This window comes from Clarias gariepinus, chromosome 12 (genome assembly GCF_024256425.1).
Source record: "Clarias gariepinus isolate MV-2021 ecotype Netherlands chromosome 12, CGAR_prim_01v2, whole genome shotgun sequence".
Classification (NCBI taxonomy): Eukaryota; Metazoa; Chordata; class Actinopteri; order Siluriformes; family Clariidae; genus Clarias; species Clarias gariepinus.
In genome coordinates this window covers 1136070-1149650 of record NC_071111.1, presented here as the reverse complement: position 1 = coordinate 1149650, position 13581 = coordinate 1136070, and the positions used below count along the sequence as shown (strand labels likewise).

Sequence of the window (13581 nt, the reverse complement as noted above, 5' to 3'; positions counted from 1 at the left end):
TTTATTTTCTAAAATACCATCTCCTTTCTTTGTTCTCACATGCTCACCTAATTTTTTTAATATACATTGTAGAACCATCTGACAATTGAAACTTTAAAATTTTCATGATTTCTGGTCGACAATTATTCAAGAAGGTGGTAAGGAAAAAGTGAGTTAGGGTTTGCTTCAGGCAGGGGCATACCATCCAAAAGGGTCCAGGTCTCTCAATACCTCTCAAGAAACTTTTTCTTTTCTTGTCTACAATTAGTTACCTGTGACAGATCTTGACTAGCTTGCTGACATGCAAGAAGATAAGTAGTTAGCTCATCTTTTAAGAGTTTCATAGCCTCATTAAAATTACCTCAAAGAAAGTCATATTTCTTCTTTTTCCACTACAGCCAATTTGTCTGTTTTAGAGTCTAAGCATTTTACCGTTTTTATCAAATCAGCCTCATCGTACCCATCTCCCAAAACCGATTGCAAAATAAAGCGATAATCCGCACCCACGGGCTGACAGTGCCTAGAAGCCTTTATCAGCATATCAACAAAATTCAAAGGTTTGTTGGGAGAAGGGAGCATCTTAATAATGTCCTTCAGCGTGCTTACGGATGGTGGAAGGATTTTTTGGACCCTTTGGTCCCATAGAGAAAACAAACGCAGTGCTTTCTTGTCGAGGTTTGGGGCGAGACCTCTCATCCGGACCTTCATCGTCCGAATTATCATCATCCTCACCATCAGTATCCTCGGGATCATCCGATAGAGGGCTGTCAGAAGTTCGTCCTGACACCTTCTTGGGAGTCTTTCCCTTTCCTGAGGCACACACTTCCGACGAAGGTGAGCACGGTTTTGTGGGTACAGGGGAGACAGGCACAGATGAGCAACTCACAAAAGGATTTTAGATAAATAGTTGTGGTCTTATTACCCATTTTATAAATGTGAATTAACCCGCGACAGAAATAACCAATATCTTCAACAAACAACACACAAAGACAAGTAGCAGGCAACAGAATACAGCTTCCACACTTATGCTTCAGTTCAAGGAACCTTTCAGAAGCGAGCGCGCGCTAAACAGGCGTAAAAGCCCCAAGACAATCCTCCCCCGTACTGTATATGGTCCAGATACCAAAAACCAGGGAGTGTGCATGCTCTATGCTTATAGAGAAAAATTTTTAAAGCAGCACTCACCTGATTAGAGGTATCCCGGACAGAGCCCCCAAATTGTAAGGATTTCTTGAATTTTGGTAGACCCCCTTTGGTCTACTCAGTGCTCCGCCTGTATTCTGCTGTCCCGCCTGAGCTCAGGGAACCCCTCAATGAAGCACACAAGTCAGTGTTCAGTGAGACGTTCAAAGTTTATTGTGGGAGACAGGAGTATATATACGCACACACACAAAGAACCAAAGAAAAGGTGGATGTGGGAATGTTTACATCCAGTCTGGAATGCTTTTAACAGATAAGGTAAGGAAGAACATAAATTTAGGAGTAGCTCTGCATTTACGAGCGTTCAACAGTTTTACGACCTTTAACATAAACTACTATAGAATCTGTTTATTGAAAGTGCAGCTTGTGTCGTGGTAAAGAAAGACACTCTGTTCTCACGAACACAGAATATCATGAAACACACTAAGAATTAAATATTTCCTACATGCATCTAGCTGAACAACCAGAAAGTAAGGCATTACAATACTCCAACCTAGAGGTGATAAAAGCATGAACTAGTTTTTCTGCATCGTTTAGCGACAATAAATTTCTTATCCTGGCAATATTTCTGAGGTGAAAGAATGCTATCCTGGTAATATTATCTACATAAGCTTCAAATGAAAGGCTGGAATCAATAATCACACCAAGGTCTTTCACTGTTGCATTTGATGGAACAGAAAGGCCATCTAAAGTTACGGTGTGATCTAAAATTTTACTCCTAGCTGTATGCGGTCCTATGACTAGAACTTCTGTCTTATCCGGATTAAGCAGAAGGAAGTTAATTAGCATCCAATTTCTTATGTCCTGCACACATTGCTCAATTTTAGTAAGCTGTTTTTTCTCATCAGGTTTTGCTGAGACATATAACTGTGTATCGTCAGCATAACAATGAAAACTAATACCATGCTTACGGATTATGTTGCCCAGAGGAAGCATGTAAAGGGAAAAAAGCAGTGGACCTAAAACTGAACCCTGCGGAACGCCAAACTCCACTAGAGAACATGCAGAATAATCACCATTTAAGTCTACATACTGATAACGATGGGTCAGATAGGATCTGAGCCAGAAGAGGGCTGTACCCTTAATTCCTACTACATTTTGAATCTGTGAAGAAGAATAGCGTGATCAACGGTGTCAAAAGCTGCACTGAGGTCAAGTAATACAAGCATAGTTACACAACCCTGATCAGAGGCCAATAGGATGTCATTTACTACTTTAACGAGTGCTGTCTCTGTACTGTGATGAGGCCTAAATCCTGACTGATATAGTTCATGTATGCCATTTCTATGTAGATATGAGCATAGCTGCTCCCCTACTATCTTTTCCAGAATCTTAGAGATAAAGGGGAGGTTTGATATTGGCCTGTAACTAGACAGCTGACAGGGGTCGAGAACAGGTTTCTTAATTATTGGTTTGATAACTGCTAATTTAAAAGATTTTGGAACATAACCAATGCTGAGTGAAGTATTAATTATTCTCAACAGGGGTTCTGTTATTGCTGGTACTATCTGTTTAAGAAAATGTGTCGGTACAGGATCTAATATATAGGTTGATGAATTTGCAGAAGAGATGAGTGAAATTAGTTCATTCTCTTCAAGGGGAGTAAAGTATTCTAGGTTCTGATCTGACATGGCTAGATTAACATCTGCATCAATTACATTGTTCGGTTTCAAAGCCTCAATTTTATGCCTTATATTTACAATTTTATTATTAAAAAAGTTCATGAAGTCCTCACTATTGCATGATGTTGTTGTGGAGATTTCTGCAGTGGTCTTATTTCTGGTTAATTTGGCTACAGCATTAAATAAAAATCTAGGATTATTTTTGTTATTTTCTATAAGATTGGAGAAATATGTTGATCTAGCTACACTAAGAGGTTTTCTATAGTTTAGGATGCTCTCCTTCCATGCTATTTGAAATACTAACAATTTGGTTTGAAGCCATTTACGTTCTAATTTACGAGCGGTCTGTTTTAAAGTGCGCGTGTGATCATTATACCAGGGAGCAAGTTTCTTATGTCTAATAATTTTTCTTTTAACTGGAGCTACATTATCTAAGGTATAGCGAAATGTCGACTCTAAATATTCAGTCGCCTGATCGAGTTCTGTGGGGTCAGACAGTGATCTAATCAAAGTTGGGATCTCTGGGAGATTACTGATAAAACTCTGTTTGGTAGTTGATGTGAATGTACCTTTCATACGGTAGCGCGGCGCTGTGCGTACATTATTACTGTGACACACTTGAATTGAGACAAGATAGTGATCTGAGATAACTTCAAATAGTGGAATTGTAAATAAATTTCTTATACTTAATCCGAATAATATTATTAAATCTAAAGTGTGACCTGCTTTATGAGTGGGTCCTACTACACACTGATTTACTCCTACCGAGTCCAGTATGGACATAAATGCTGTTCTCAGAGGGTCTTCTGGATTTTCAAAATGAATATTAAAATCTCCAGCAATTAACACTTTGTCCACAGAAACGACTAGGTTTGAGAGAAAATCTGCAAATTCACTAAGAAATTCAGAGTACGGCCCTGGAGGTCTGTAAATGACAATTAGCGGAATCGACTGAGCTGACTTAATATACTTAAATACACTTATGTTACTATAAAGAATTTCAAATGAATTAAATTTGTGTCCATGTTTTTGTACAATAGTCAAATTATCATTGTAAATAACTGCGACGCCTCCTCCTCTATCCAGGATTCATGTCTTCTGATGATGGCGACACATTTTTACATTTTAAATAAGATATGTTGGTATATTCACAAATCAGGACATTCGCATAGTTAACACTATCAGATAGCCTACTATCAGGAAATTAAATTAATTTCAATACTACTTAAACTAAACCATTGCCATGTCTTTCAATATTTTGTCCCTGTTAAGACATTACAAAAACTATATAAGAAACTTTTAAAGCACGAATTTGGGCATCTCATTTCATTATTATGAAAATAATATGAAGCACATATACACACATTCATTATGAAATATATGTTGTAAAACAAAATTAAATTCATGTTTGCTTCAGCATTGGAAACAATATTGTTTATTGTGCAAGTCGCGGCACGGCACACGCTAAATTGCGGCATCTCGCGGGAAAACACGCACAGTCCTAATGGTGACATCTGTATGAATCAAAATGATAAGATTGTCCCTGATGAGCAAGCCGAGGACTGAAGTCACAAGTCCTTAAAGAACAGCTGTCTGCATCAGCCGAGGACAGGACCGTCTTTGTGGAAAAGTGGAACCGTCCCCAGTCAACACACGCATCCCAGACAGACCACACGGGGCATCCATGCGATAAGATCTCCAACCAGAAGCAGGACACAAAGACGAGTCAGACAGCTTCAGAGGACAGAGAGGGTCTGGATCACTGGCAGGAGCGACATGTAAAGCTCAACAGAGAGACAGGGAGAGGGAAAAGGAGAGAGGGAGAGAATTTAAATTAAAATTTTATTTGTCACATACACAAACATACACAGTACGAAATTTAGTGAAATGCTTATACGACTGCCATTGACCCTAAAAGAGAATTAAATTTTACAAATAAGAAATAAATATGAATAAAAGAAATACATTAGATAAATAAGAAAATTAAATTAAACTAGGAAAAATAGAACTAAAAATAAAAATAGAAATGTGCTAGGAAAAAATAGAACTAAAAAATAAAAATAGAAATAGAAATAGAAATATGATGTACAAAATAGAAATATACTGTGCAAATTGAAATATACTGTACGGTGTGTGCAAATATGCATAGAACAAAGTGTCTTAGTGCAGAGGTTATTAAAGTGTCTTTGTGCACTGGTCCAGGATGTAAACGTAAAACTGTAAAATGTAGTGTAGTTGTGAAGGTAGGTGTGCAAAGTTATTAAAGTGTCTTTGTGCAATGGTCCAGGATGTAACGTACGACATGTAGTGTATATATGAAGGAAGGTGAGCGTGTAATTGTCCATAGTGTTCATGGATGTAAGAAGATTGATAGATTTGACCAATTATGAAAAGATTGTGTTAGTTCTGCATAGTGGTGTGGTTGTGGTTGAGAGACCTTATCGCCTGCGGGAAGAAGCTCCTCCTCAGTCTCTCTGTGTTGGCCTTCAAGGAGCGGAATCGCTTCCCAGACCGCAACAGAGTAAACAGTCCGTTATTGGGGTGGCTGAGGTCCTTCACGATCTTCCTGGCCTTGGTCAAGCACCGCTTGCTGTAAATCGATTGCAGGTCAGGGAGCTCGATGCGGATGATGCGCTCAGCTGATCGCACCACCCTCTGTAGAGCTCGTCTGTCCTGCATGGTGCTGTTCCCGAACCAGGTCGTGATATTTCCCGTCAGGATGCTCTCTATGGTGCAGGAGTAGAAATTCCTGAGCACCTTGGAGGGCAGTCTAAAGTCTCTCAAGCGTCTGAGGTGGTAGAGACGCTGCCGGGCCTTTTTTACCACGGTGTTGATGTGACAGGACCATGCCAGGTCCTGCGTGATGTGAACACCGAGGTATCTGAAGCTGTCCACTCTCTCCACTGGGCTCCTGTTGATGACGGGGGTCTGGTAGTTCCTCACCTGCTTTGTACTGAAGTCCACTATTAGCTCCTTTGTCTTACTGACGTTCAGGAGGAGATTGTTTCTCTGGCACCAGTTCTCCAGATTTCCAACCTCCTCCAGGTAGGCCGTCTCATCGTTGTTCGTGATCAGGCCCACCACAACAGTGTCGTCAGCAAACTTGATGATGGTGGTGGAGCTGGTAGTGGCCACGCAGTCGTGGGTGTACAGAGAGTACAGCAGGGGGCTCAGAACACAACCCTGGGGGGCTCCAGTGCTAAGAGTGAGGGAGGCTGAGACATGTCCGCCCATCCTTACTGCCTGTGGTCTGCCAGTTAGGAAGTTGGAGATCCACTGACACATAGATGAGCTGAGTCCCAGGTGCTCCAGCTTGGTGGTAAGTGTGGAGGGAATTATGGTATTAAATGCAGAACTGTAGTCGATGAACAACATTTTCACATAATTCCCCCTCCGAGTGTCCAGGTGAGTGAGAGATGTATGGAGGAGATGAGAGATTGCATCGTCCGTGGAACGGTTTGGACGATAAGCGAACTGTAGTGGGTCGAGTGTGTCTGGTAGTGAAGAGATGATGAAGTCTCTGACCAGGCGTTCAAAGCACTTCATCACTACTGAAGTGAGGGCTACAGGGCGATAATCATTGAGGGAAGCAGAATGAGGTTTCTTTGGGACAGGAACAATGATGGACTCTTTGAAGCATGTGGGGATCACCGACTGAGATAAAGAGATGTTGAATATCTCAGTGAACACAGGTGCTAGCTGGTCTGCGCAGGCTTTGAGAATACGGCCTGAGATGCCGTCTGGTCCTGCTGCTTTCCTGGTGTTCACTCTCTTGAAGGCTCTCCTCACGTCATGCTCGGTGATGATGAACGCGCTTCCGGTGCTGGCAGTGACTTCCTGTCTGCAGCCGTTAGCGCCGCTAGCATTAGCATCGCTAGCGTCCTTAGCTGCAGCCTCGAAGCGAGCATAGAAAGTGTTCAGCTCATCTGCCAGAGACACGTCTGCGTTTATCATACCGGATGTTGGTGCTTTATAATCCGTTATTGTCCTTAATCCCTGCCACAGGCTCCTAGAGTCACTCTGTTGAAGTTGTGACTCTAGTTTCCTCCCGTAGCGCTGCTTCGCCTCTTTCACCGCCTTCCGGACGCTGTATGACGCAGCCTTGTACGGTTCCATGTCCCCCGACGCGAGTCCCGTGTTGTAGGCAGCGGTGCGAGATCTCAGAGCGTCGCGGATGGTTTTATCCACCCACGGCTTCTGGTTGGGAAACGTTTTAATAGTCTTTTTTTCTACGGTATCGTCCGCTAATTTTCCGATGAATCCCACAACCGCTTCCGTAAACACGCTGACGTCACCATCGGAGCTGTTTCTGAACATGTCCCAGTCTGCGTCATCGAGTGCGACCTGTAACGCGGCCACCGATTGGTCCGTCCAGCGCGCGACCTCCCTCTGAACCGGAACTTCCTGTTTCAGCCTTTGTTTGTATTTTGGCATGAGGAAGATGGCGGCGTGGTCGGATTTACCAAACGGTGGACAAGATTGTGCCTTGTAGCCGTCCTTGACCGTTGTATAGCAGTGGTCCAGTGTCCTTTCGCCCCTGGTGGGGCAAGTAATGTGCTGATAAAAGTTTGGCGCTGCGCGTTTGAGGTTGGCACTATTAAAGTCCCCCGCCACAATAAGCGCAGCGTCCCGGTGTTGTGTCTGATGCTGTGTGAGTGCCTCATGTAGCTCGCATAAGGCAGTGTCCGTGTCCGCTTGTGGTGGAATACAAACGGCGCTGATTATGACCGATGTAAACTCCCGAGGAAGGTAAAAAGGACGACACATGATGGACAGTAGTTCCAGGTTTGGTGTGCAGGAGTGTGTAAGAGGAACAACGCTCGCACTGTTGCACCAGCTGCTGTTCACCATTAAACACACGCCGCCTCCCCTTGACCCGAGTCCCGTGTCCTGTCCATGCGGTGAACCGAGAAGAACTCGGCCGGCTGGATGGCGTGGTCCGGCACCGCTGGATTCAGCCATGTCTCTGTGAAGCAGAGGAGATTGCAGTCCCGAATGTCTCTCTGGAACTTTATCCTGGCCCTGAGGTCATCGAGCTTGTTTTCCAGTGACTGGACGTTGGCGAGCAGGATGCTTGGCAGAGGTGTGCGGTGTGCACGGGCTCTCAGCCTGTTCCTGACGCCGGCTCGTTTCCCTCGGGGCCGCCGCTTCGCGTCGCGTCCTTTGTTGTCCCTCAGGATCTCACTCGGCCAGCTCGGATCCGGAGTTAAAAACGTTGAATTGTGAGTACATTGTATACCAATAGAAACAAGAGTGTCTCTATCATAACTAATGTACCCCATGGTAGTAATTTTGCCGGTTTTAAAACGCTGTAAACTAACTTAAAGAACAAAAACAAAGAAAAGGTGGTCGGAGCAGTCGTGACGGCAGCCGACCTCACCGGCGCCATCTTGGTTCAAAAGAAAGGGGGGAAGAGAAAAAAGAGGACAGCAGAAGAGAAGGAGAGATGGCAGTTAGGTATGGTCAAAGTTAAACAATGTATAATGTGAATGTATATTTAGTGGAGTGCAGGCACGGACTCTGGCAGGACTAACTATGACAGCATAACTAAATAAGAGGAGCCAGAAGGAAACACAGGCATTAGGGCTTCCTGAGATGTAAAGTGACCAGTCACTTCACCGTCAACAAACCAGATCTGCTCCTTTACCTAAGGCAAATCTATTTACAAAAATTCTTGGCTAAATAAATAGGTTTTTAACCTAGACCTAAACACTGAGACTGTGTCTGAGTCCCGAACCTTAATTGGAAGACTATTCCATAACTTTGGGGCTTTGTAAGAAAAAGCTCTGCCCCCCGATGTAGTTTTCATAATATGCAGTATTAGTACTTTCTGAGGTAAAAGAATGTTTTTCTGGTAATATTATCTACATGTTCTTCAAATGAAGGCTGGGATCTATAATCACACCGAGGTCTTTCACTGTTGCACTTGATGGAACAGAAAGGCCATTTAAAGTAATTGTGTGATCAGAACACTTGCGTCTAGCTGCTTGTGGTCCTATGTCTAGAATTTCTGTCTTTTCAAGATTAAGCAGAAAAAAGTTAAAAAACATCAAGTCTCTTACGTCCTGCACACATTTCTCAACTTTAGTAAGCTGTTTTTTCTCGTCTGGTTTTGCTCAGTCGTATAACTGTGTCATCAGCATAAGAATGAAAACTAATATGAATTATGTTGCCCAGAGGAAGCATGTAAAGAGCAAAAATCAGTAAACCTAAAACTGAGTCCTGTGGAACACCAAACTCTACTTGAGAACATGCTGAATGGTCACTATTTAAACCTACAAACTGATAATGATCAGTCAAATAGGATCTAAACCATAAGAGGGCCGTTGCCTTAATTCCTACTACATTCTCCAATCTGTGAAGGAGACTACTATGATAAATAGTGTCAAAAGCTGCACCGAGGTCGAGTAACACAAGTATAGTGACGCAACCCTAATCAAAGGCCAATAGGAGGTTATTTACTAATTTAACATGTGCTGTCTCTGTGCTGTGATGAGGCCTAAATCCTGACTGATACAGTTTGTTTATGCCATACATATGTAGATATGAACAGAGCTGCACTACTATCATCTTTTCTATTTTAGAGATAAAGGGGAGGTTTGATATCGGCCTGTAATTGATCAGCTGACAAGGGTTGAGGTCAGGTTTTTTAATTAGCGGTTTAATAACTGCTACTTCCAACTGTACTTCTTTGCGGCCTTTTCCTCCTCGGCGACAGGTTCACAATATCAGACTCTATGGAGAGCTGAAGAGCCACGGGAGCTAGCTTGCGGCTATACATGCTACTGAGATCGAAGGCGAACTTGCCTCTTTGAAGTCTCTGGGGCTTGTTCCATTGCCCCGCTTGCTTGCCTCTCTTCCACATTGTAGGGCGTGTGTCGCACATATCACTTACAAGAATCCATTATCTGAACAGACCTTGAGCTACACTCCCAACTGTGTTTTATACCCTGGATCATTAATGACGATAGCTCACCAGCCGTGTCTAATTTCGCGGCCCCGTTTCTTCACACACTTGCTTTGGAGTTAGCAAGGAGCGGTATTAGATTTGGGTGCACACTGTGACATCTCTATATTAAATAAATTTCTAAAACAGACACAGTCTCAATACAGTGAACCCTAAGTGACGACACTATGCAGCTATAAAGCCCACATTATTTTCGGGGGCACCAACTGGACATCCAGCGGTTCAGCAACCATAACCTGCTGTTAGCTATGTTGCCATGTTGAATTGGAATGGGACCAGAGCATACTTTTTCATCGGACATCACCTTTACTAATTTAAATTATTCGTGCTAACCTCTGACTGATGAAGGCATATATCGTTAGCTCCAGCATGTGCCACTTTCTTACAGAACCTATGCTGTCCTAGAGCCCTAAAATTACCTGTTATGTCCATTGCTCTGACTCCAGGGATACACCTAACCACTGCTGCTGTCGCCCCTAACGGCCTAGTTAATTTTATGTGCCTCAGTCTCTTATAACCAGAGCTCTTTCAGGTTTCTCAGAGGGCACATTACTGAGGAAAGCAAACCTGTTGGACACGTCAAGTGCAGATGTGGTATGCTCCGGTGGGCTAGCCTGGCTGAACGAGTATGCCGCCAAGTTGTCACCCACTCGCCTGTTGTGAGGGCTCTAATGCCGGAGTTATTGCTAATGACAGAGGAAGAATGTGAAGAATGTCAACATCCTGCACTTTACACACTAAAGAAGCTGGATACTAGACATGATAACATACCCGAGTCAAAGTTTTATTGTTTTGGGATGGAATCTGCTTGTTCTTAGATGAAGCGATACTCGCATTCTCAGAAAAAGCAGAAAAAAGGGAAAAAGGCAAAAGTTCAGTAGTATAAGTTATTATTGTTATTTAGTATAAATAGAAAAGGCAGTATAATTTAAACTCTGCTACAAAGAAACGGGGAACTTTCATGGTAACAATACGAAAACAGGAAGCCACATATATACATATGCTACAGCTATAGTGCATTTGCGCTTACCAGGCTGTTGCAGACGATAATTTACTGGCCCAACCCGTTCTAACATGGTAAACAGTCCTTACAAGTAGCACTGGGAACGAGCAGCAGCAGTGAAGAGACAGGTATAACTAGGGGCAGCAGTGTTGGGCACGCGCATGGACAGCAGGCAACTGTTCTCCTAGGCGAACGTGACTCGGAAGGGAACAGGAGATGCGTGTAAGTTGGAGCTTAACTCCAACTACTAAACTACTGATCGGCAACAAGCGATGGTGTCTTTTAAAAGAGAGTGATGATCATAGTGATCTGCTGCCAGACCGGGTGAGTTCCATGAGCCTGCCTTTTTGTTAGGTGCTCCTCTCTTATTTAATGGGGCTACTGTGTGGAATGACTTTCACACACACACTCACACAACGGAAACACTGCTTTATCGAAAAAATTGACACTCGAGTGTGTGAGAGTAGGAAGGAAGGGGCCAATGGTCCAATGATGTGCCCACACACTAATGGGATCAATTTGACAGAGAGAGAGAGAAAGAAAATGGATCTTTAACCTCTCTAATGACACTTCCATTTGCTTTACACGCATGAACACACGTGTTATAAACAGTACATGCACACGTTAAAGGACAACTTTCACACAAACACAAAATAAAAAATGCTTTAGGCGGACAAACATGGTCACAGTCAAATTGTAATATTTATAAAAATGTGATACTCATAGAATCGCAATACAGATACATGGTAATTTCCATCTCTAACAGATAGCTTGTTGCTTCAATGTCAAGGCCTGGATTGCTTTACATATGGAGGGGCTGACAGATCTTGAACATGAAGAGCAACATGAGTAGAGCATCACTATCTTCTTTTGCATAAACAGGAGGGACTACTCACCTTGCTGTTACCTCAGGAGCTTTTCATCCTCTTTGGTCTTCTTGTAGAGTATGTTCCCATGGTGAGGATTGTGCACCAAGTGTGCTTCATTCCTCCGCCTTGTGACCACAGTGGTGTGGTGTTTCTTTTGGTCAACAACTAGTGCTGTCTATTCAGAACCAGATGGCAGTTGTGTGAGGAGCATGCAGCATGTCCACTGCCGCAATATAAATGAAAACATTCAAGTGTATAAAAACCGATTGAAGTATAGATAACAAATTTAATGGTATGTTGAAAATGAATAATAATAATAAAAACATTATTAGAATTCAAAATTAAACTGAGAGTGTGCGCAAGAAATAGCCCTAAACTCCATGGAAACGACAGCAGTGGAACAGTGGTGCTTTGGGTTAATTATGTTATCAGTGATGCAGTTATTTAATAAGTAACACACCTGTATACAATATTTTAAAAATGTGGAATGCAAACTGCTGTTGAAATGTTCAGTAATATTTATTAACAAGCTTTTAAGTCTCAGATTTCAACTTTTTTCAACGTTTTTATTTTCAGGTGTGGATATCTTCTCCATGCTGATCGGTGCTGCTGCTGGAGCTTCAGTAATGATGATGCTGTGTGGTGTATTCCTGTATGTTAGGTGTGTTTGACTGCAAATATGTTTGCTTTTACACTACATACTGTAGGTACAGTACATTAACAGCAATTACACTGAGAAGATTGCAAATGCAATTTTACTTTTTAAATGTATTTAATGTAATATTATAAAACATAATTTTGTTTTTTTTAATTTTGATTCCATTGCCAATTCAGGAAAGTAACTTCCTCCCAGTCTAGACAAGGAGACACAGCAGGGCTTGTTTTAAATGACAGGGTTAGTGTAAAATTTCCAACACAGATAAAAGAGTTGTAAAACATATTTGGATAATATTTTAGAAAATTTAAATTTAAATTTCTTCTGATTTCCTACAGAGTGCTCAACAGGTAAAAGAAGAAGAGTCCGTGTATGCAAACAACCCGGTTTCATCAGAGTTGCTTCATTACTCCACTGTTATGTTTCCAAGCATTGCAGGAAGAGATATCAAAGGCGTGTCCTCTCTCACTGCTGACTATGCTACTGTGCATCATGGCTACAAACAACAAAATAAGGAAGGAATTACAGAATCTAAGACTAAAGACAGAGCTACGGAGCAGCCCGAACACTCAGATGGAGCTGAAGTCCTTTATGCACAAGTTAAATCTTATAAACAGACGGTCCAATCATCACCTCTCTCCAAGGTAGTGGCAAATTAAACCTGGACACTAACTGAAGACATTCTGACTTTTTGTTGCTTGTTTATTTTCTTACTTTTTTTGTTAACCCATTGTCTTTACCCTTGTTCCAAAGATGGAAAGTGCATCTTAGTAATTTCTTTATTTTTGTTTCTAATTTTTTTTTTACATATAGCAAATTTGGATTTTGGTGTGTTTTGCCTAGTGACTATATTCCTAATATACCTAATATTTCTCTGCTGCATGGCAGTATAGGGATCTTATTCTCTGTTTGCTTGTTTGTTAGAGCTCTGTGACGTGAGGCCTTTTTCTGTTTCACCTCTATCTATTGCAGTTGAGTCCAAACTGTTTTAAATTATTGTTTTTAATTGGTAATTATTTACACTTAAACCCTTAATATCTAGTATTATTGATGTAGGTTCATGACCCAATGTTCCCTAAGCTTTGAGAATTTTCTTCTCACCGAGGAAGTACTATCCTGAGAAAAGTAAGGTCCTTTCCCAAATTACCTTCCATCAGTGACCAGAAACAATGTCTCCAGCTCCAGCAAGGCAGTTGTAATATTCCTGAGTATGCCAGTGCTTTTTGCTGGAGCATTCATGAATTATCTTTTAGACTCCATTAAGGGATGCTTGATTAAATTTATTT

General features: G+C 42.0%; 1 protein-coding gene across 1 annotated transcript in view; it reads left to right on the top strand.

Moving 5' to 3' along the window:
- The window catches only part of LOC128533948 (myelin-associated glycoprotein-like), a 127071-nt gene that overhangs the window by 51407 nt on the left and 62083 nt on the right, over nucleotides 1–13581 (top strand). Inside the window, exons 7-9 of the mRNA XM_053508193.1 lie at nucleotides 12217–12301; nucleotides 12475–12535; nucleotides 12634–12939. Coding sequence (XP_053364168.1) covers nucleotides 12217–12301; nucleotides 12475–12535; nucleotides 12634–12939 — 452 coding nt within the window. The remainder of the gene's footprint in view (nucleotides 1–12216; nucleotides 12302–12474; nucleotides 12536–12633; nucleotides 12940–13581) is intronic.